The sequence below is a fragment of the Brienomyrus brachyistius genome, chromosome 15 (genome assembly GCF_023856365.1).
Source record: "Brienomyrus brachyistius isolate T26 chromosome 15, BBRACH_0.4, whole genome shotgun sequence".
NCBI classification, from domain to species: domain Eukaryota; kingdom Metazoa; phylum Chordata; class Actinopteri; order Osteoglossiformes; family Mormyridae; genus Brienomyrus; species Brienomyrus brachyistius.
In genome coordinates, this window is record NC_064547.1 from 18515025 (window position 1) to 18539171 (window position 24147).

At 41.8% G+C, this 24147-nt stretch overlaps 1 protein-coding gene across 3 annotated transcripts; it reads right to left on the reverse strand.

Moving 5' to 3' along the window:
* Nucleotides 1-349: 349 nt before the first annotated feature.
* On the reverse strand, nt 350-24085 carry LOC125709311 (cytochrome P450 2J2-like). 3 transcript variants are annotated; one of them, XM_048977612.1, is made up of 9 exons: nt 23245-23457; nt 7747-7906; nt 7469-7618; nt 5456-5616; nt 4529-4705; nt 3965-4106; nt 2680-2864; nt 2436-2577; nt 350-2302 (listed from the first exon to the last, which is right to left on the reverse strand). In XM_048977612.1, the coding sequence occupies exons 1-9, from the start codon at nt 23443-23445 to the stop codon at nt 2127-2129; spliced, it is 1494 nt and encodes a 497-aa protein (XP_048833569.1). In that variant the 5' UTR covers nt 23446-23457; the 3' UTR covers nt 350-2126. The 3 variants fall into 3 exon arrangements, with proteins under 3 accessions (XP_048833569.1, XP_048833570.1, XP_048833568.1); XM_048977613.1 differs by lacking the exon at nt 23245-23457 and adding an exon at nt 9136-9564; XM_048977611.1 differs by lacking the exons at nt 350-2302; nt 2436-2577; nt 2680-2864; ... (3 more) ...; nt 7469-7618; nt 7747-7906 and adding exons at nt 16299-18465; nt 18612-18753; nt 18856-19040; ... (3 more) ...; nt 21585-21734; nt 21863-22022 and having other exon boundaries at nt 23245-24085.
* Nucleotides 24086-24147: the final 62 nt, after the last annotated feature.

Sequence of the window (24147 nt, forward strand, 5' to 3'; positions counted from 1 at the left end):
GCTAACATTATTCAATAACGATATGCAATTTCAAAAATGTATATGCATTGACTTTGTAAATAAATAACAGATGTGTTCCTTTTAACGAAACATGTCATATTTATCCCAATATTTCTAAGACCTCTATGTCAGTAACAGGATTACCTCTTTACTCAAAAACCTGTTGAATACAGTCCTATACATGTCTTCTGCCCTCTGGTGGATGACCTATGTAATGCAGGTGGCAAAGGCCTTTTTTTTCAGGAATCCAAGATGGCTGCGCGCATGTTGAAATAGCAGGAATTTCATGGGATAAGAAGTCCTATTTTTGGAACAGTTACAGTAAGCGCAATGAAGCAAAAAAAAAAGATTGTAATTCAAAATGAGCCTTTATTAGTGTGAAACAACTCCCAATACCATAATATACCAAGAAGTATTTCGTATAAAAATGTGGTGTTGATTTGTACATTTAGATAGCAAAAAAGTAGTATAGAAGATGTCTTGAATATGATAGGAGAAAAGTACAACTTGAAACTTCAAATGTTGAGTTTGATCGATATGTTGAGGACGTCTCTGTCGAAAGGTCAGAATGGACACCGTACATGTATGTTAAGCAGTTTATTGGAGATTAAATGATTCAGGAGACTGCAGAACAAACAAACTTGTACAGTTTTACGACACCCAAAGAAATTCAGCAGGTTCTTGGCATGTACATACACATGGGGTTGGTACAGATGCCTAACGTACGAGCCTATTGGGTGACGGACACAAGGTACCCCACGGTGCGTGATGTCATGTATCGAGAACGATTCCTCAAATTGCTGACAGTGAATCATTTTCAGGACAACCTCAGTGTGTCTGATGACCAAGGGAAAGACAAACTGTGGACCATTGACGGTCTTCCTTGCTCTCCCCGAGCCTCCTGCCTGCCCTCCTTCCCTTCCTGTGAACTCCTTCGTGTACTCCTCAATGTTGTTCGTCAGTGTCTTCGGACGGACCTCCCGGTTTATCGACCCCTGGCCTTCGGACTGACGACCTGTCTATCGGATTTCGGCTCGGCATTCAGCGAAAGGATTGGACGGTTCTCGGTATCGACCTGGTTCGACTTCACCTATTGTATTTCGGAATAAACCTGGTTGCCCTGAATCCTCTGTCTGTAAATTGTGTATCACAAGTGTTCTCCACCTCCTCATATCATGATATTCAGTTAGTCTCTGTCCTCTTCATAAGCTCTGGAAACCAGTGTTCAGGAGCAACACCTACTATGTTGGATGAATCAGCTAGTCACTGACACTGGATAATTTACAATATTATCATATGTGCGTTATTAACACAATATCAATATTTAATTGTTTTAAATATCACAGCTATCATCAGTACCGGTATATCGTGATACCTCTAATTGAGAGCATCCTGCCTGGATGCATCACAGTGAGGTTCGGTAACCTAACCATTCTGGACCTCAAATTACTGCGAAAGACCATCCAGACACCTTCAAAGATCATCAACAAAGACTTTTCATAGCTCCAATCGATCCACCTCCCCAACTGCCAGAAGAGGGTTGCGTCCATCATCAGGGACACCAGCCACCCAGCTGCCTCCCTCACACTCCTGCCCACTGGAAAGTGCTACCGGCGCATCACCCCCTAGCTGCTGCGGTTTGGCTTTACAAACCCCCATGGCAGTTTCCTACATACAGCCTCCTGCCCATTTATCCCAATCGTTTGCCAGTTTGTTTCATTTTCACCAATATAATTTGACAGGCAAGCACAACTTCAAAAGGGAGCAGCATACATCCATTGTTATGTACAAATGTTTTTTTTTTCTTACAAGAAAACACTCCCATTAATGCTGTCTACTTGTTATCATTCATGAATTCATTTTCAGCATTTACCAGTACCCAACTACTGTACACCTTGAATTATTAGGGATGGATATTGTTTTGCAACTTGTGATGTTACTGAGTGACTTCTACAGTACGTGTTCAAAAACAACAAAAAATACACTTCATAAGGACGGCCATAAAAATAACAGATGAGAACCCTGAATTTGGAAATACCAGTATTTCTTACACATCAGTACAGTGACGTGGGAAGGTATAAGAAGCTTCTGGAACTTCTGTCATTGACTTATTTCCGGCAGATAACTCAGCGGGGGGTGGCACACAGCTTGTACGGTTTGGGACTGTGGGTGGTCCCCAATTTGAACTCCAGACTGGGCTCCATCCCTGGTGGTGGAGAGAAGGTGAAGTGCTGGAGAAGGGAGGTGAAGAACAGGAAGAGCTCCATCCGAGCCAGCTGCTCCCCCAGACACACTCTCTTCCCTGTGGAAAAACATTTTTAAAATTCCAAAAATAATACTTTCATGTATTTACGATGATCCTATTACATGCACCTTAGATTTAACAATAAAGAAGCAACTGCAGTAGGAATCATGAGATCTAAAGGAAATTTTACCAGCTGAAAAGGGCAGGAAGGCATCTCTCCTCCTGAACTTCCCCTCTGCATCCAGGAAATGTCCAGGATTGAAGGTGAAGGGAGTCTCCCATTCAGTCTCATCAAAGAGCACAGTGTGTAAAGTCACCACCAGCATTGTTCCCTAAAGCACAAAGAGCCCTGAAGAATTACGTGCAGCTTCGCACATGAAGATGTCAGCTTTCCATGAATGACTGTGACATACTTGCAGAATTCCTTCGCTCACCTTTGGAATTGTGTATCCTCCCAGCTCTGTGTCTTTTGTGGCTGAACGTGCATTCAGTGGTACAATGTTGCCCATCCTCTGTATCTCATGGATGACAGCGTCAGTGTACGGCATGTTCGGCCTGTCCGCCATGCTGGGCTGACGTGACCGTCCAACCACACTGTCTATCTCAGCCTGCACCTTCTCTAAAGACAGAATAGGGTACACATAAATGCATGAAGACAAAGCCCTGGGATAGCGGAGAACCGGGACCTGTATCACGAACCTGGATTTCTTGCTTAGCTAGATAAATTGTCAGATTTAAGGTACCCTAATTTAAATGGATCTTCATTCACTTACATTTACTTTAAAGTTATCCGGCTAAACAAAAAATCCTGTTCTGTAATACAGACCCACAGTTGTATTTTCCAAGGTTCCACAGCTAAATTCATATAGTAAACGTGGTTTATCAATTTAGCGACAGCAGTTCAGCAGATTAGCGGTAAACAAAGATAACTTTTCAGTTAGCTACTGTATGCCCACTACTGGTAGTAGTAACAAAGATTGAAAACCAAAATACGATGGTACCAAATTTAGCCATTTAGGAAAATCTCCAGAGGACTATAACTGCCCTCTGGCATGTTTTTAGTGACACAAAACAAAGCCACTTTGCGTGCTGTGCCTGTGTGCTTGCATCTGGGAGACTGCTACTACTTCTGCTTGATGCTGAGCAAGTTTAACAATGCGTGGTAATGAACCATGATTTTTCACGATAATCAAAATTTGAAATAGTAATGCCAATCGTCTGGACTTTTACGGTGAAACTGTACTAGCAATGAAATGGTTACCAAAGTAAAATAAAATAAAATAAACATACGTCACAGGCTGTATAAAATTGTCTCATGGGCCGTTAGGTTGAGACCCCTGTCACAGAGCTTAAATGCGCTTGCTGAAATTCCTCTGGTTATCCATCCATCACTGTAACTGCTTAATCCCAACTGGGGTTGTGGGGGGGGACTGGAGCCTATCCTGGGAACAATGGGCACCAACCCAACACACCACAGGGCACACGCACACAACTACTGTACAGGGCCAATTTAGACTTGCCAATCAACCTGCCCTGCACATTTTTGAAACTGGAGCCCCCGGCAGACACCCACGGGGTGAGTGTGCGAACTCCACACAGAAAGGACCCAGGACCGAACCCAGGATCTTCTTCCTGTGAGGTAGCAGCGCTAACCACTGCACCACGGCACCCTCCTCTGGTTTCATTATTCCAAGATATGGTTAATCAAATAAAACCAACCTTGTATGTCTGGATATTTGATCATGTACAACAGGCCCCAATACAAAGTTGTAGATGTAGTTTCAGTTCCAGCCAGGAACAGATCGAAGGTGCAGTAACACAAGTTCTCCTCATTAAAACCGGCATCAACATCATCTTTCCGCTGGAAGAAAAAAAACACGCTTTGTTTTGTTGTCATGGGGAAAAGATGCTTGAAACTGGAATTTTTCCACTGACATCGAATTCCTTATGAATTATTTCCTTCATTCTAGACTTTTCTAATTAAACTCTAATAAGCAAAGAGAGAATGTATTTCACCTATTAAATGCTTACCCGTACCCAGGGGCGCTGTAAAGGGGGGGTAAACGAAGACGATTCTCGGGGCCCATGACTGAGAGGGGGCCCAGAGAAGCCCCCAATAAATGTGTTGGGGGCCCTGTCAAGATTCTTTTCATGGGGCCCAAAATCCTTAGCAGCGCCCCTGCCTGTACCAAACACTGCTGACCCAAATCAAATCACGGGGAAGTATGTACTGAATAAAAAACCTACTGTGGTGAAATTACAGTTAACTGTCCGGCCCGATACCTTTTCCATCTCCGACAGGAAGCTGTCTATATAGTCTCTAGGAGATGAGGGGTCCCAGGTTTCCTGATGCTCCTTAATTTTTAGCCGGATAAAAGAGATCAGAGTTTCACAGTGTGAAAATACTTTCTTGTGGGGACCAGGGATTCTCCTCATCAACCAGGGGAACATATTATATATCTAAAACAAAAAAAAAAGAGTAATTTAGGTAATATGTAGTGGGGGATTACCTTCTCTGGAGACTTTATGCCCCCCCATAGGGCCACCTAAAGTATGTTTTGAAACCGAGAGAGAAATGAAAGAGAATTTTAAAATATGCAATGTCATCCATCCATCCATTCAGTTTCCAAACCGCTTATCCTACTGGGTCACGGGGGGTCCGGAGCATATCCCAGAAGCAATGAGCACGAGGAAGGGAACAACCCAGGATGGGGGGCCAGCCCATCACAGGGCACACTCACACACCATTCACTCACACATGCACACCTACGGGCAATTTAGCAATTCCAATTAGTGGAATTCCCAGGCATGTTTTTGGACTGTGGGGGGAAACCGGAGTACCCGGAGGAAACCCCACGACAACATTGGGAGAACATGCAAACTCCACACACATGTAACCCAGGATGCCTGGGATGGAAATTTACTGATCAGGTTGGGGGGAGTGATGCTGTGGGAAAAAATAGAAAATATTCCAGTTGTGGGGAGTAGGATAAACATCCCAGTTTTGCAGAGCTGGGGCAGGGCCCCTGTATTACTGGGCGGGGCCCCTGTTTCGCTGGCCGTGGCCCCTAATTTTGCAGAGGCCCTACGTTGTAGCGTAGGATAGTCCATGCATCAGTCTACCATTGGTAATGGGGCTAGTTTCGTTCAAACAAAAACATTACAATTATATTCATCCCTGAACACTGGAGTTGAGAAATAGTGACAAACCTGAACCCAAATGCTTCCTTCTAAATAGATAGTTTCATTGATCATCTTCAGCAGAGTTCGGAAGTTGCTGTCACTGTAGTCAAAGCGATCCCCAAACACCAGGCAGCAGATGATGTTGGAGACGGCATTGTTCACGGTGAACTGAGGGTCAAATGGTTGGCCTAAGGGAAGGATTTTCATCAGGTTATATGTCCAGTTCTGTGTCAATGGATTGTATTATATTGCATTTCAGATTTTTACTGACATAACAAGCATTGATGAATTTCAAATGAACAAAAGGGAATATTTATATACAGTCAGGTCTATAAATATTGGGACATCAACACAATTCTAATCTTTTTGGCTCTATACACCACCACAATGGATTTGGAATGAAATGAACAGACTTTAACTGCAGACTTTCAGCTTTAATTTGAGGGTATTTACATACAAATCAGGTGAACGGTGTAGGAATTACAGCAGTTTGTATATGTGCCTCCCACTTTTTAAGGGACCAAAAGTAATGGGACAAATTAAAAATCATAAATCAAACTTTCACTTCTTAATACTTGGTTGCAAATCCTTTGCAGTCAATTACAGCCTGAAGTCTGGAATGCACAGGCATCATCAAACGCTGGGTTACATCCCTAGTGATGCTCTGCCAGGCCTCTACTGCAACTGTCTTCTGTTCCTGCTTGTTCTTGGGGCATTTTCCCTTCAGTTTTGTCTTTAGCAAGTGAAATGCACGCTCAATCGGATTCAGGTCAAGTGATTGACTTGGCCATTGCATAACATTCCACTTCTTTGCCTTAAAAAACTCTTTGGTTGCTTTCGCAGTATGCTTCGGGTCATTGTCCATCTGCATTATGAAGCGCCGTCCAATGAGTTCTGAAGCATTTGGTTGAATATGAGCAGATAATATTGCCGAAACACTTCAGGAATTCATCCTGCTGCTTTTGTCAGCAGGCACATCATCAGTAAATACAAGGGAACCAGTTCCAGTGGCAGCCATACATGCCCACGCCATGACACTACCACCACCATGCTTCACTGATGAGGTTGTATGTTTTGGATCATGAGCAGTTCCTTTCCTTCTCCATACTCTTCTCTTCCCATCACTCTGGTACAAGTTGATCTTTGTCTCATCTGTCCATAGGATGTTGCTCCAGAACTGTAAAGGCTTTTTTAGATGTTGTTTGGCAAACTCTAATCTGGCCTTCCTGTTTTTGAGGCTCACTAATGGTTTACATGTAGTGTTGAACCCTCTGTATTCACTCTGGTGAAGTCTTCTCTTGATTGTTGACCTTGACACACATACACCTATCTCCTGGAGAGTGTTCTTGATCTGACCAACTGTTCTGAAGGGGTTTTTCTTCACCAGAGAAAGATTTCTTCGGTCATCCACCACAGTTGTTTTCCGTGGTCTTCCCAGTCTTTTGGTGTTACTGAGCTCACTGGCACGGTCTTTCTTTTTAAGAATGTTCCAAACAGTTGATTTGGCTACACCTAATGTATTTGCTATCTCTCTGATGGGTTTGTTTTTATTTTTCAGCCTAATGATGGCTTGCTTCACTGATAGTGACAGCTCTTTGCATCTCATATTGAGAGTTGACAGCAACAGATTCCAAATGCAAATAGCACACTTGAAATGAACTCTAGACCTTTTATCTGCTCCTTGTAAATTAGATAATGAGGGAATGACACACACTTGGCCATGGAACAGCTGAGCAGCCAGTTGTCCCATTACTTTTGGTCCCTTAAAAAGTGGGTGGCAGATATACAAACTGCTGTAATTCCTACACCGTTCACCTGATTTGTATGTAAATACCCTCAAATTAAAGCTGAAAGTCTGCAGTTAAAGCACATCTTGTTCGTTTCATTTCAAATCCATTGAGGTGGTGTATAGAGCCAAAAAGATTAGAATTGTGTCGATGTCCCAATATTTATGGACCTGACTGTAGATTATAGAAAGGGCTACATCTTATATAACTAGGTCAGCATAGGACAAACACCCATATTCATGTACGTTTGTACCTTGTGTATTAGTTATGACCTCATTCAGGAATGTGCTCTCCAGCTGAATGGGTGGCTCGAGACTCTTTTTGCCCAGTCCAAAGTTCTTCAGGGTAAAGAGAGCAAACCTCCTTTGTTGTTTCCATAGGTAGCCATTTGAGGACCCCAAACCTAAAACAATTATTTTCTCACTTAGAAGAAGAAACCAGAAACTATAAGACTGCATTTCAGTTTGTGAGAACAAAAGCACTGAATATACAGTTCAAACAATTTTCACTGATTATTATTTTAAAACTTACCGCGGTTATGCATAATATCATCAAATAGTGGCACCTTGGGGCGATCTGCAAAGTTTTCTCCGTGTTGAACTAGAGCTTCTTTCATGAGTTTAAAACCGTTCACAACAACGATGTTTTGTCCCAGATGAAGACTGAAAATGTTTCCATATTGCTTGGCAAACTGGGTTTATATAAAAAAAAAAAAAGTTAACGTCAAACACATGCTATAATACTGTTTCTGTCAGATCCCGCGGGGCCAGGCAAGCCAATTAACATCTCAACCCCCCCGACTGAACTGAACTCGCCTATCAGCCCATTGTGAGTGTTGTGCTGTGCACTTAGATAAGCTTGTCTTTCGTTCCTCACCCATTTCCACTTCGCCTGCTCCTGCCTCACCCGTTCTGTTCCTCGTCTCTTGTGTTTGTGTAGGATTGACTCTCACAGCTACCGACTCTCCAGGTCTTGAGACCCCAACTCCAATTCCCGACTAACGACTCCATTTCTGTCTGTCTGATTCCCTTAATACACCTACCAGTCTCCCACATTGGGTCTCCTGGCTTCTGTGCTAGATTGCTGTAACAGTTTTGGCCAGTTTTAGGACAGATAAATACAGGCATGCATGCAGATGTTATTTGACCTCTGAAAACCATTTTTATGGCTTATGGGCCAATTTATCCTATGTCGTTTTTATATTAACTAACTACATGCTACAATCCAGCTTCTGTTGGTCTCTGTTACAGGAACATGGGACTTTGACCCACCAAAGTGAAGTTCCTCCTGCCACTGCGTGCAGTTGTGCAGCAAACAATTCATTTAGCATTTTCCTACTACGTTCTCACCTTGTTTATCACCACACGTCTACTACATATTCATTACGCGTTTATCCACAGAAGTGAAATACACAAGATTACATTCGAAACAAAGAAATATTACATTAAAAACAGTGATGGCAAGAGAGATATATAAAATAACTGCCCTACCTTTTACAAGACTGATTTAACGATTTAATGTTTGACTAAAAGGTTTCTTCCTTTCTCCAGATCAAGCATTTAAAGGTGTTTTTGAAGTAGCCGCTCCCTACATCACTCCAAATGCAGTTAAATGTTTAATATAGAGAAATTCAGATTCATTGATTCGCATTGATGCCCCAGCATAAAAGTGTACGTCAGATACAATCCGGGATGAACTCAGGATGCGTCGTTTCTAAAAGCATTATAATCAAGTTTCAATACACTTGTAAACTGTGTAGAAAGTGTCGTTGCTGTTGCCACCAGTCGCAAGTTTCGTTTTTCGGCCGAGCGGAAAATCTGATTCAACTAAATATATAATTAAAAAATAAAGTACTACGGATTTTTAAAAACATATAGAGATCATTACATGTTAAGGGATCAGTAAGTCTGAACGACTTACCTCCGCCAACTGAAGGTGGATTTTTGATGCATCAAGGCGAAATAAATCGCCGACCAAAGGTAACGACCAGGGTCCGGGGGGGGAGTTTTTAGTAGCTTTCTGTTTTATTAAGACGCCCAGTATTAAAAACAAAGCAAGAAACGTCAAAACACTTCTGAGGCCGAGCCATTGAAAAAAGCAGAGCACGGAGGCCGCGGTCATTGCTTATGTGAGAAATCGGACTGCAGGCGAAGGGAACACTGAAGATCTCTGAAGAGCAGAAGCTCCGTGTTCATCCTGTCATTTGAGCAGCAGGTCAGCGGCGCTTGGCAGGGAGGCGGAGTTTTGTTTTGGGGGGAGAAGGAGGTGGAATGCAATAAACAATGATCGAGGTGTGTCTGTACAAGTGTATAGATTCGAATAGATTCGCTTGAGTAGAAATTTCTCATATTACTTTCCGGTGAGCAGCGCGCATCTAATTCATATCTACCGCAGTTACGTTTGCTACCACTGTATCATAGTTCACATTCTCTGACTATTTATATTAGTACCTGTACATACTCTTATATATAAGACAAGACCGGCACATCTAGTGAAATGTGCTTTGATCAGTGGACTACAGGGAACAATGCACACCCCTTGGGTTTTCAGATTATTTTTGTCTGTAATAGTTATCAATTATTGTATCTTTCGTTATTACTTAGCAGATACAGTATGAAGTGTTTTGTTGTGTTTGCAGGGCATATACATTCACATTAGAGAGTTCTGCACGTTGACTGATTTTTATGGAATTTCCCCAGTCATTTTTTAAGTGATCAACTTAATATAACTCAAATATAACTTTATTTGATTCTGGTCCTTAGATCTAATGTCATACTTCATCATCATACATGAACAAGCACCTCACAAAACAAAAACATTTCATTTTCATAATTAAAACTTTTGAATGGTAGGCCTAGTGTGTGGATCAGAGACAAGATCTTGACACCTCATTAACTATAATTTGTTCTGTGAACAGCTCAGATACCACCTTCTCGAAAGTCTTCTGCATAAAATGGAAATGGGATTCAGCGTGACTCCACTAAATTTGGATTACCTGGAGTTCCTTTGTCATCAAGAGTTGTATCTTCTGCAGGCCCTGTCTAATCACATTGAAGTACCTCCTGCTATCATCCTGGCTTTGCAAGAACTCTTTGACCTTGTGAGGGCACATCTGGAACGTCCAGCCCCACGTGTCACACAGGAAGTCACTGCCACCAATGGACGACCCAAGATTTTGATTGAAGAACAACGTTTGAAAGAAATGCTCCATACTCAACTTCCTTCTTGCATAGCCACACTGATGGGTGTTTCAAGAAGAACAATCTTAAGAAGAATGAAAGAGTATGAGCTCTGTGTTGGGGACACATATAATTCCATCAGTGATGAGGAACTTGACAATTTGGTTTCTTCTGTCAAGAATGATCTACCAAATGCAGGCTACAGGATGGTCAGAGGGAGGCTGCAGTCAATGGGCTACAGGGTTCGGTGGAGAAGAGTTGCAGCCTCCATTCATAGGGTTGATTCCATGGGCATCATATCAAGGTTGTCAAGTCTTGGTTGTGCTGTACGCAGAATGTACTCTGTACCAGGGCCCTTGTCTCTGGTACACGTGGACACAAACCACAAGTTGATCCGGTTTGTATTAATATCAAATTTATTTGAAGTTTGTTCATCTACAGCCCTGGGTGGATTGGTGTGAGGTGGTGGTGGGGCTTTGGAGAAGATTTCCTGCCGATCAACACTGGCAACTTATATCTATCTGTCATGGAGGTCTCTGGACTCACAGATATTCAGAGACATGTGGATAGTTTACCAGTGTTTTTCAGCAGGAAATAGTTATTACTACAAATTGTCACCCCCCCCCCCCCCCACACACAGAAACTGGATCTGGCTATAGTGGGAAAATCTTTTTTTTATTATTTGTGAGAACTTGAAAGCCCTTAAATTGCTTTCAGCAAAGTAAACAAAACTTGGAAAAAATATATGCTCATTCACCAGCAGTTTCTAATCTGGGGTCTAAAGTGGTCAGGCTTGCAAGTGTATTTGGTTATTTGTCTATCCTAGCCTTTTGCAGGGTATATTTCCTGTTTACTTTGCATGTAAAAATGTTGTTTGTTATGTCAGTGCTTAATATTATCATGTAGTCTTCATGAACTTTGTTTTAACCCGACTTAAAGGACTTTCTTCATCTTGGCCAGGGACTGCATTTGAAAAGTAGCCACTTGACTAAAATTGGCACATTTTCAGAAATGCCAGCAACAATACTGATAATGAAGACCCCTCTAACTGACTCTCAGTTGGTTTAGAAAAAAGACTTTTAAGAGAAAAGAAAGCCTTCCTTTGGTTTTGCATTTTTATCTTTTTTGTTAGCTGTGCACAACATATCAGAAGAATACATTACAATTAAATTAGTTAAGAAATAACAGATTGCGTATATACAATATTAAGGTGATAACAACAACCCTCACTGTCTCTAGGTGCTGGTTCAGACAGGGCATTCTGCAGCAGGGACACCACCCGTCGTGCAGCTTCCTGCAAATCACCCTATCACAACAGCCCACACAACAGAATAACATAAGTGTATGATTCAGTCGGGCTAGTCCAGGTCTGGAAGGTAGTTGGGCCAGATTTTCAAACCAAGAAATTTAGCTGGGCCAGACATTTTCAGCGGCCCAGTAAGCAGCAGGTAATGGCATTTTAAACAAACACAAATCCATCCATCCATCCATTTTCCAAACTGCCTATCCTACTGGGTCGCGGGGGGTCCGGAGCCCATCCCGGAAGCAATGGGCACGAGGCAGGGAACAACCCAGGATGGGGGGCCAGCCCATCGCAGGGCACACTCACACACCATTCACACACACATGCACACCTACGGGCAATTTAGCAACTCCAATTAGCCTCAGCATGTTTTTGGACTGTGGGGGGAAACCGGAGTACCCGGAGAAAACCCCACGACGACATGGGGAGAACATGCAAACTCCGCACACATGCGACCCAGGCGGAGACTCGAACCCGGGTCCCAGAGGTGTGAGGCAACAGTGCTAACCACTGCACCACCATGCCGCCCCCTGTATGCTATTTCATTGTATAAAAAGAAACTTACTGTACTGTACAATAAAGTATTTCACCACTGCTTCTTCCTCAGCTCCCACTGTTTGCTAGCACATGCATCTGTTGATTTCTTAGTGCAATCTGTGCTTTTATTTTTTCGTGAAATGTAAGTGCAGTATCTGTTTATTAAGTGCTGTGGTTTAATATGTACATAATTATTTCAGTACTGTGTATACTGTCGTTAATGTCTTGCCTCTCTCATATAACTTGAGATACGCCCAAATTGACTTGCAACAAGTGGTCCTGGTTCCAAATGCGGAAGTCGATGGATACCTGTACTTTATATGCTGTAGTGTGCTGGGTGTCAGACATTGCAATGCACCTTCCTTTGATTTTGACCCGTTAGATCAGAGGGAGGTAATCTTATCCAGATAGGGCCGCTGTGTATGATGGTTTTCACTGCAACTCTCTGAACAGCGAACCTAACGGTTATCCCAATACCTTGATCTTGCTAGCATATTTAAATGTGTACCTATTCAGGAATAGAGTGGTGAAGGCATTCAGAGGAGGACTGATGATTTTCAGAGGGAACAAAGGGGCTGGGTACTTGTCAGTATCCAGTAGAACCACCAGACTCCTACACTGAATGGTTCTAGATGTGGCACAGACGCTAATCCCTCTGTATTAGGGGATCTATCTCCAGTTTGTACTCTTCCAGTTAATAGGTAGATTACCAGACAGATTTTCGCCCTAGTCCAGTACTCATTGACAGCCTAATACACCTTGTTTCAGTTTCTCTTGATAGTCAATACATGTCACAGGATGTACATTACTCTGATGGGCAGGCCCTCTTACATATGATGGAAACACTACAACAATTTAAGAATAAGGGTCAGAAGAGTGAAATACATATAATGAGTGTGTAGCTCAGCAGACTAAGACTCTGTGGCTGTGATCAGAAGGTCGACGGTTCGTGCTCGGAATTGGCAGAATAGCCACATGTTCACAGGCTTTTGAACAAGACCTGAAAACCCTGGGGGCCTCAAGGTAGCAGTCTCTTCACTGTGACGCCCAAGCTTGTTCTTGCCTTTATGGAGAGCAAGATGGGGCAAATTATTAATCCCATGGGGTCTCAGCAGAATTACAAACCAGTACAAGGAAAATAGTTGTTAATTTTACATACTACCTTCTGCTGGCCTTATGAGAATATTCAGATTATCATTTTTCCCCATAATTGCAATTTTAACATTAAATTGATGATTTTCCCACAGTCCTGTGGCCGCTTTATATGGTAATTATTGATGAAAACTTTTTTGGAAAGTGAAACAATATTAAAATTGCTTTATTGCGTTAAAAAAACTGTTTTTGTTTAGTAAAATAATGTTTTTTCACTTTGTATACTGCCGTCTTGTGGCAAATTTAAGTACTGCAGTTTGAAAATAATTAAATGATTTCTTGCCGAAATTGCAATACCTACTTTTGGCCACGAGATGGCAGCAAGAAAATAGAAAAATAATTTTCCCACGGTCTACTAGCAGCTTTGTGTGGTAATTGTTTGTATTAAAAATACATTGGACCAAGCCAAATTATTTTAATGAAGAATTAACATCTAAAAGCTGCTAGTAGACCGTGGGAAAATAATTTTTAACTTTTCTTGCTGCCATCTCGTGGCCAAAAATAGGTACTGCAGTTTGAAAACAAATGATTTCTTGCCGAAATTGCAATACCTACTTTTCGCCACGAGATGGCAGCAAGAAAAGTTAAAAATTATTTTCCCACGGTCTATTAGCAGCTTTGTGTGGTAATTGTTTGTATTAAAAATACATTGGACCAAGTCAAATTATTTTAATGAAGAATTAACATCAAAAAGCTGCTAGTAGACCGTGGGAAAATAATTTTTAACTTTTCTTGCTGCCATCTCGTGGCCAAAAGTAGGTACTGCAGTTTGAAAACAAATGATTTATTCCCGAAATTGCAATACCTACTTTTCGCCACGAGATGGCAGCAAGAAAAGTTAAAAATTATTTTCCCACGGTCTACTAGCAGCTTTTTGATGTTAATTCTTCATTAAAATAATTTGACTTGGTCCAATGTATTTTTAATACAAACAATTACCACACAAAGCTGCTAATAGACCGTGGGAAAATAATTTTTAACTTTTCTTGCTGCCATCTCGTGGCCAAAAGTAGGTATTGCAATTTCGGCAAGAAATCATTTGTTTTCAAACTGCAGTACCTATTTTTGGCCACGAGATGGCAGCAAGAAAAGTTAAAAATTATTTTCCCACGGTCTACTGGCAGCTTTTTGATGTTAATTCTTCATTAAAATAATTTGGCTTGGTCCAATGTATTTTTAATACAAACAATTACCACACAAAGCTGCTAATAGACCGTGGGAAAATTATTTTTAACTTTTCTTGCTGCCATCTCGTGGCGAAAAGTAGGTATTGCAATTTCGGCAAGAAATCATTTGTTTTCAAACTGCAGTACCTATTTTTGGCCACGAGATGGCAGCAAGAAAAGTTAAAAATTATTTTCCCACGGTCTACTAGCAGCTTTTAGATGTTAATTCTTCATAAAAATAATTTGGCTTGGTCCAATGTATTTTTAATACAAACAATTACCACACAAAGCTGCTAGTAGACCGTGGGAAAATTATTTTTCTATTTTCTTGCTGCCATCTCGTGGCCAAAAGTAGGTATTGCAATTTCGGCAAGAAATCATTTAATTATTTTCAAACTGCAGTACCTAAATTTGCCACAAGACGGCAGTATAAAAAGTGAAAAAACATTATTTTACTAAACAAAAACAGTTTTTTAACGCAATAAAGCAATTTTAATATTGTTTCACTTTCCAAAAAAGTTTTCATCAATAATTACCATATAAAGCGGCCACAGGACTGTGGGGAAAATCATCAATTTAATGTTAAAATTGCAATTATGGGGAAAAATGATAATCTGAATATTCTCATAAGGCCAGCAGAAGGTAGTATGTAAAATTAACAACTATTTTCCTTGTACTGGTTTGTAATTCTGCTGAGACCCCATGGGATTAATAATTTGCCCCATCTTGCTCTCCATAAAGGCAAGAACAAGCTTGGGGGTCACAGTGAAGAGACTGCTACCTTGAGGCCCCCAGGGTTTTCAGGTCTTGTTCAAAAGCCTGTGGACATGTGGCTATTCTGCCAATTCCGAGCACGAACCGTCGACCTTCTGATCACAGCCACAGAGTCTTAGTCTGCTGAGCTACACACTCATTATATGTATTTCACTCTTCTGACCCTTATTCTTAAATTGTTGTAGTGTTTCCATCATATGTAAGAGGGCCTGCCCATCAGAGTAATGTACATCCTGTGACATGTATTGACTATCAAGAGAAACTGAAACAAGGTGTATTAGGCTGTCAATGAGTACTGGACTAGGGTGAAAATCTGTCTGGTAATCTACCTATTAACTGGAAGAGTACAAACTGGAGACAGATCCCCTAATACAGAGGGATTAGCGTCTGTGCCACATCTAGAACCATTCAGTGTAGGAGTCTGGTGGTTCTACTGGATACTGACAAGTACCCAGCCCCTTTGTTCCCTCTGATAATCATCAGTCCTCCTCTGAATGCCTTCACCACTCTATTCCTGAATAGGTACACATTTAAATATGCTAGCAAGATCAAGGTATTGGGATAACCGTTAGGTTCGCTGTTCAGAGAGTTGCAGTGAAAACCATCATACACAGCGGCCCTATCTGGATAAGATTACCTCCCTCTGATCTAACGGGTCAAAATCAAAGGAAGGTGCATTGCAATGTCTGACACCCAGCACACTACAGCATATAAAGTACAGGTATCCATCGACTTCCGCATTTGGAACCAGGACCACTTGTTGCAAGTCAATTTGGGCGTATCTCAAGTTATACGAGAGAGGCAAGACATTAACGACAGTATACACAGTACTGAAATAATTATGTACATATTAAACCACAGCACTTAATAAACAGATACTGCACTTACATTTCACGAAAAAATAAAAGCACAGATTGCACTAAGAAATCAACAGATGCATGTGCTAGCAAACAGTGGGAGCTGAGGAAGAAGCAGTGGTGAAATACTTTATTGTACAGTACAGTAAGTTTCTTTTTATACAATGAAATAGCATACAGGGGGCGGCATGGTGGTGCAGTGGTTAGCACTGTTGCCTCACACCTCTGGGACCCGGGTTCGAGTCTCCGCCTGGGTCGCATGTGTGCGGAGTTTGCATGTTCTCCCCATGTCGTCGTGGGGTTTTCTCCGGATACTCCGGTTTCCCCCCACAGTCCAAAAACATGCTGAGGCTAATTGGAGTTGCTAAATTGCCCGTAGGTGTGCATGTGTGTGTGAATGGTGTGTGAGTGTGCCCTGCGATGGGCTGGCCCCCCATCCTGGGTTGTTCCCTGCCTCGTGCCCATTGCTTCCGGGATGGGCTCCGGACCCCCCGCGACCCAGTAGGATAGGCAGATTGGAAAATGGATGGATGGATGGATTTGTGTTTGTTTAAAATGCCATTACCTGCTGCTTACTGGGCCGCTGAAAATGTCTGGCCCAGCTAAATTTCTTGGTTTGAAAATCTGGCCCAAGATGAAGAAAGTCATTAAGTCGGGTTAAAACAAAGTTCATGAAGACTGCATGATAATACTAAGCACTGACATAACAAACAACATTTTTACATGCAAAGTAAACAGGAAATATACACTGCAACAGTCTAGGATAGACAAATAACCAAATACACATTAGCAAGCCTGAGCACTTTAGACCCCAGATTTTGAAACTGCTGGTGAATGAGCATATATTTTTTCCAAGTTTTGTTTACTTTGCTGAAAGCAATTTAAGGGCTTTCAAGTTCTCACAAATAATAAAAAACAAAGATTTTTCCACTATAGCCAGATCCAGTTTCTGTGGGGGGGGGTGACAATTTGTAGTAATAACTATTTCCTGCTGAAAAACACTGGTAAACTATCCACATGTCTCTGAATATCTGTGAGTCCCGAGACCGACCAAAGGTAACGACCAGGGTCCGGGGGGGGGAGTTTTTAGTAGCTTTCTGTTTTATTAAGACGCCCAGTATTAAAAACAAAGCAAGAAACGTCAAAACACTTCTGAGGCCGAGCCATTGAAAAAAGCAGAGCACAGAGGCCGCGGTCATTGCTTATGTGAGAAATCGGACTGCAGGCGAAGGGAACACTGAAGATCTCTGAAGAGCAGAAGCTCCGTGTTCATCCTGTCATTTGAGCAGCAGGTCAGCGGCGCTTGGCAGGGAGGCGGAGTTTTGTTTTGGGGGGAGAAGGAGGTGGAATGCAATAAACAATGATCGAGGTGTGTCTGTACAAGTGTATAGATTCGAATAGATTCGCTTGAGTAGAAATTTCTCATATTACTTGTGATATTAATTCATATCTACCGCAGTTACGTTTGCTACCACTGTATCATATTTCACATTCTCTGACTGTTTATATTAGTACCTGTACATACTCTTATATATAAGACAAGACCGGCACATCTAGTGAAGTGTGCTTTGATCAGTGGACTACAGGGAACAATGCACACCCCTTGGGTTTTCTGATTATTTTTCTCTGTAATAGTTATTAATTATTGTATCTTTCGTTATTACTTAGCAGATACAGTATGAAGTGGCTATACAATCCCGCACATTTACATTAGAGTTCTGCACGTTGACTGATTTTTATGGAATTTCCCCAGTCATTTCTTAAGTGATCAAAACCTTTTTAAATGTGAAGAACAGCATGACGTAATTTCTTCCTCGTAGCTAAAGCCGTGACAAGGTTGTAATTTCTGCATGTGAAGTTTTTTTTTTCAGGAGTATCCAGATGTTACTAATGTAGGAGAGTGTTTGATATGTTTCCACATATCCAGTATAGGGGGGGCTTGGAACCGAGTAAACACAGGGCAGGAGGCGGGAGATTCCCTGTATAGGATGCCAGTCCATTATAGGGCACACACACATCCAATCATGCTATCAGCTGTTCTCAGAATTAACAAATACATGAAATGAATAAACTTTAACTGACAGTGACTTATTTCCGGCAGATAACTCAGCGGGGGGTGGCACACAGCTTGTACGGTTTGGGACTGTGGGTGCCCCCCAACTTGAACTCCATCCTAGGCTCCATCCCTGGTGGTGGAGAGAAGGTGAAGTGCTGGAGAAGGGAGGTGAAGAACAGGAAGAGCTCCATCCGAGCCAGCTGCTCCCCCAGGCACACTCTCTTCCCTGTGGAAAAACATTTTTAAAATTCTAAAAATAAAACCTTCATGTATTTCACGATAATCCTATTAAATGCACCTTCAGAAGAAGATTTAACAGTAAAAAAGAAGCAACTGTAAAGTAGAAATCCTCAGATCTAAAGCAAATTTTACCAGCTGAAAAGGGCAGGAAGGCATCTCTCCTCCTGAACTTCCCCTCTGCATCCAGGAAATGTCCAGGATTGAAGGTGAAGGGAGTCTCCCATTCAGTCTCATCAAAGAGCACAGTGTGTAAAGTCAACATCAGCATTGTTCCCTAAAGCACAAAGAGCCCTGAAGAATTACGTGCAGCTTCGCACATGAAGATGTCAGCTTTCCATGAATGACTGCGACATACTTGCAGAATTCCTTCGCTCACCTTTGGAATTGTGTATCCTCCCAGCTCTGTGTCTTTTGTGGCTGAACGTGCATTCAGTGGTATAATGTTGCCCATCCTCTGTATCTCATGGATGACAGCGTCAGTGTACGGCATGTTCGGCCTGTCCGCCATGCTGGGCTGACGTGACCGTCCAACCACACTGTCTATCTCAGCCTGCACCTTCTCTAAAAACAGAATAGGGTACACATAAATGAATGAAGACAAAGCCCTAGGATAGCGGAGAACCGGGACCTGTATCACAAACCTGGATTTCTTGCTTAGCTAGATAAATTGTCAGATTTAAGGTACCCTAATTTAAATGGATCTTCATTCACTTACATTTACTTTAAATCTGACAAGTTATCCGGCTAAACAAAAAATCCTGTTCTGTAATACAGACCCACAGTTGTATTTTCCAAGGTTCCACGGCTAAATTCATATAGTAAACGTGGTTTATCAATTTAGCGACCGCAGTTCCGCAGATTAGCGGTAAACAAAGATAACTTTTCAGTTAGCTACTGTATGCCCACTACTGGTAGTAGTAACAAAGATTGAAAACCAAAATACGATGGTACCAAATTTAGCCATTTAGGAAAATCTCCAGAGGACTATAACTGCCCTCTGGCATGTTTTTAGTGACACAAAACAAAGCCACTTTGCGTGCTGTGCCTGTGTGCTTGCATCTGGGAGACTGCTACTACTTCTGCTTGATGCTGAGCAAGCTTAACAATGCGTGGTAATGAACCATGATTTTTCACGATAATCAAAATTTGAAATAGTAATGCCGATCGTCTGGACTTTTACGGTGAAACTGGTAACCATTTCATTGCTAGTACAAAGTAAAATAAAATAAAATAAACATACGTTACGGGCTGTATAAAATTGTCTCATGGGCCGTTAGGTTGAGACCCCTGTCACAGAGCTTAAATGCGCTTGCTGAAATTCCTCTGGTTATCCATCCATCACTGTAACTGCTTAATCCCAACTGGGGTTGTGGGGGGGGACTGGAGCCTATCCTGGGAACAATGGGCACCAACCCAACACACCACAGGTCACACGCACACAACTACTGTACAGGGCCAATTTAGACTTGCCAATCAACCTGCCCTGCACATTTTTGAAACTGGAGCCCCCGGCAGACACCCACGGGGTGAGTGTGCGAACTCCACACAGAAAGGACCCAGGACCGAACCCAGGATCTTCTTCCTGTGAGGTAGCAGCGCTAACCACTGCACCACGGCACCCTCCTCTGGTTTCATTATTCCAAGATATGGTTAATCAAATAAAACCAACCTTGTATGTCTGGATATTTGATCATGTACAACAGGCCCCAATACAAAGTTGTAGATGTAGTTTCAGTTCCAGCCAGGAACAGATCGAAGGTGCAGTAACACAAGTTCTCCTCATTAAAACCGGCATCAACATCATCTTTCCGCTGGAAGAAAAAAAAACACTTTGTTTTGTTGTCATGGGGAAAAGATGCTTGAAACTGGAATTTTTCCACTGACATCGAATTCCTTATGAATTATTTCCTTCATCCTAGACTTTTCTAATTAAACTCTAATAAGCAAAAAGAGAATGTATTTCACCTATTAAATGCTTACCCGTACCAAACACTGCTGACCCAAATCAAATCACGGGGAAGTATGTACTGAATAAAAAACCTACTGTGGTGAAATTACAGTTAACTGTCCGGCCCGATACCTTTTCCATCTCCGACAGGAAGCTGTCTATATAGTCTCTCGGAGATGATGGGTCCCAGGTTTCCTGATGCTCCTTAATTTTTAGCCGGATAAAAGAGATCAGAGTTTCACAGTGTGAAAATACTTTCTTGTGGGGACCAGGGATTCTCCTCATCAACCAGGGGAACATATTATATATCTAAAACAAAAAAAAGAGTAATTTAGGTAATATGTAGTGGGGGGTTACCTTCTCTGGAGACTTTATGCTGACATAGCATCCCCCCCCCATAGGGTCACCTAAAGTATGTTTTGAAACCGAGAGAGAAATGAAAGAGAATTTAGAAATATGCAATGTCAGTAATCCGCTAATCAGTGCCTGGGATGGAAATTTGCTGATCAGGTTGGGGGGGAGTGATGCTGTGGGAAAAAATAGAAAATATTCCAGTTGTGGGGAGTAGGATAAACATCCCAGTTTTGCAGAGCTGGGGCAGGGCCCCTGTATTACTGGGCAGGGCCCCTGTTTCGCTGGCCGCGGCCCCTAATTTTGCAGAGGCCCTATGTTGTAGCGTAGGATAGTCCATGCATCAGTCTACCATTGGTAATGGGGCTAGTTTCGTTCAAACAAAAACATTACAATTATATTCATCCCTGAACACTGGAGTTGAGAAATAGTGACAAACCTGAGCCCAAATGCTTCCTTCTAAATAGACAGTTTCATTGATCATCTTCAGCAGAGTTCGGAAGTTGCTGTCACTGTAGTCAAAGCGATCCCCAAACACCAGGCAGCAGATGATGTTGGACACGGCATTGTTCACGGTGAACTGAGGGTCAAATGGTTGGCCTAAGGAAAGGATTTTCATCAGGTTATATGTCCAGTTCTGTGTCAATGGATTGTATTGTATTGTATTTCAGATTTTTACTGAAATAGCAAGCACTGATGAATTTCAAATGAACAAAAGGGAATATTTATATAGATTATACAAAGGGCTACATCTTATATAACTAGGTCAGCATAGGACAAACACCCATATTCATGTACGTTTGTACCTTGTGTATTAGTTATGACCTCATTCAGGAATGTGCTCTCCACCTGAATGGATGGCTCAAGGCTCTTTTTGCCCAGTCCAAAGTTCTTCAGGGTAAAGAGAGCAAACCTCCTTTGTTGTTTCCATAGGTAGCCATTGGAGTTCACTAAACCTAAAACAAACATTTTCTCACTTTGAAGAAGAAACCGGAAACTATAAGACTGCATTTCAGTTTGTGAGAACAAAAGCACTGAATATACAGTTCAAACAATTTTCACTGATTATTATTTTAAAACTTACCGCGGTTATGCATAATATCATCAAATAGTGGCACCTTTGGGCGATCTGCAAAGTTTTCTCCGTGTTGAACTAGAGCTTCTTTCATGAGTTTAAAACCGTTCACAACAACGATGTTTTGTCCCAGATGAAGAGTGAAAATGTTTCCATATTGCTTGGCAAACTGGGTTTATATATAAAAAAAAAAAGTTAACGTCAAACACATGCTATAATACTGTTTCTGTCAGATCCCGCGGGGCGAGGCAAGCCAATTAACATCTCAACCCCCCCGACTGAACTGAACTCGCCTATCAGCCCATTGTGAGTGTTGTGCTGTGCACTTAGATAAGCTTGTCTTTCGTTCCTCACCCATTTCCACTTCGCCTGCTCCTGCCTCACCCGTTCTGTTCCTCGTCTCTTGTGTTTGTGTAGGATTGACTCTCACAGCTACCGACTCTCCAGGTCTTGAGACCCCAACTCCAATTCCCGCCTAACGACTCCATTTCTGTCTGATTCCCTTAATACACCTACCAGTCTCCCACATTGGGTCTCCTGGCTTCTGTGCTAGATTGCCGTAACAGTTTTGGCCAGTTTTGGGACAGATAAATACAGGCATGCATGCAGATGTTGACCTACGAAAACCATTTTTATGGCTTATGGGCCAAATTAATCCTGTGTCGTTTTTTACCTTAAATAACTTCAGACTATAATCCAGCTTCTGTTGGTCTCTGTTACAGGAACATGGGACTTTGACCCACCAAAGTTAAGTTCCTTCTGCCACTGCGTGCAGTTGTGCAGCAAACAATTCATTTAGCATTTTCCTACTACGTTCTCACCTTGTATTCACCACACGTCTACTGCATATTCATTACGCGTTTATCCACAGAAGCAAAATACACAAGATTACATTCAAAACAGAAAAATGTTACATTAGAAAAAGAGGTGGCAAGAGAGATATATAAAATAACTGCCCTACCTTTTACAAGACTGATTTAACGATTTAATGTTTGACTAAAAGGTTTCTTCCTTTCTCCAGATCAAGCATTTAAAGGTGTTTTTGAAGTAGCCGCTCCCTACATCACTCCAAATGCAGTTAAATGTTTAATATAGAGAAATTCAGATTCATTGATTCGCATTGATGCCCCAGCATAAAAGTGTACGTCAGATACAATCCGGGATGAACTCAGGATGCGTCGTTTCTAAAAGCATTATAATCAAGTTTCAATACACTTGTAAACTGTGTAGAAAGTGTCGTTGCTGTTGCCACCAGTCGCAAGTTTCGTTTTTCGGCCGAGCGGAAAATCTGATTCAACTAAATATATAAATAAAAAATAAAGTACTACGGATTTTTAAAAACATATAGAGATCATTACATGTTAAGGGATCAGTAAGTCTGAACGACTTACCTCCGCAAACTGAAGGTGGATTTTTGATGCATCAATGCGAAATAAGTCGCCGACCAAAGGTAACGACCAGGGTCCGGGGGGGAAATTTTTTGTAACTTTCTGTTTTATTAAGACGCCCAGTATTAAAAACAAAGCAAGAAACGTCAAAACACTTCTGAGGCCGAGCCATTGAAAAAAGCAGAGCACAGAGGCCGCGGCCATTGCTTATTTGAGAAATCGGACTGCAGGCGAAGGGAACACTGAAGATCTCTGAAGAGCAGAAGCTCCGTGTTCATCCTGTCATTTGAGCAGCAGGTCAGCGGCGCTTGGCAGGGAGGCGGAGTTTTGTTTTGGGGGGAGAAGGAGGTGGAATGCAATAAACAATGATCGAAGTGTGTCTGTACAACCGGTTCAGCGTTAAGTGTTTAGATTCGTATAGATTCGCTTGAGTAGAAATTTCTCATATTACTTTCCGGTGAGCAGCGCGCATCTAATTCATATCTACCGCAGTTACGTTTGCTACCACTGTATCATATTTCACATTCTCTGACTATTTATATTAGTACCTGTACATACGCTTATATATAAATCAAGACCGGCACATCTAGTGAAGTGTGCTTTGATCAGTGGACTACAGGGAACAATGCACACCCCTTGGGTTTTCTGATTATTTTTCTCTGTAATAGTTATTAATTATTGTATCTTTCGTTATTACTTAGCAGATACAGTATGAAGTGTTTTGTTGTGTTTGCAGGGCATATACAATCCCGCACATTTACATTAGAGAGTTCTGCACGTTGACTGATTTTTATGGAATTTCCCCAGTCATTTCTTAAGTGATCAAAACCTTTTTAAATGTGAAGAACAGCATGACGTAATTTTTTCCTCGTAGCTAAAGCCGTGACAAGCTTATAATTTCTGCAT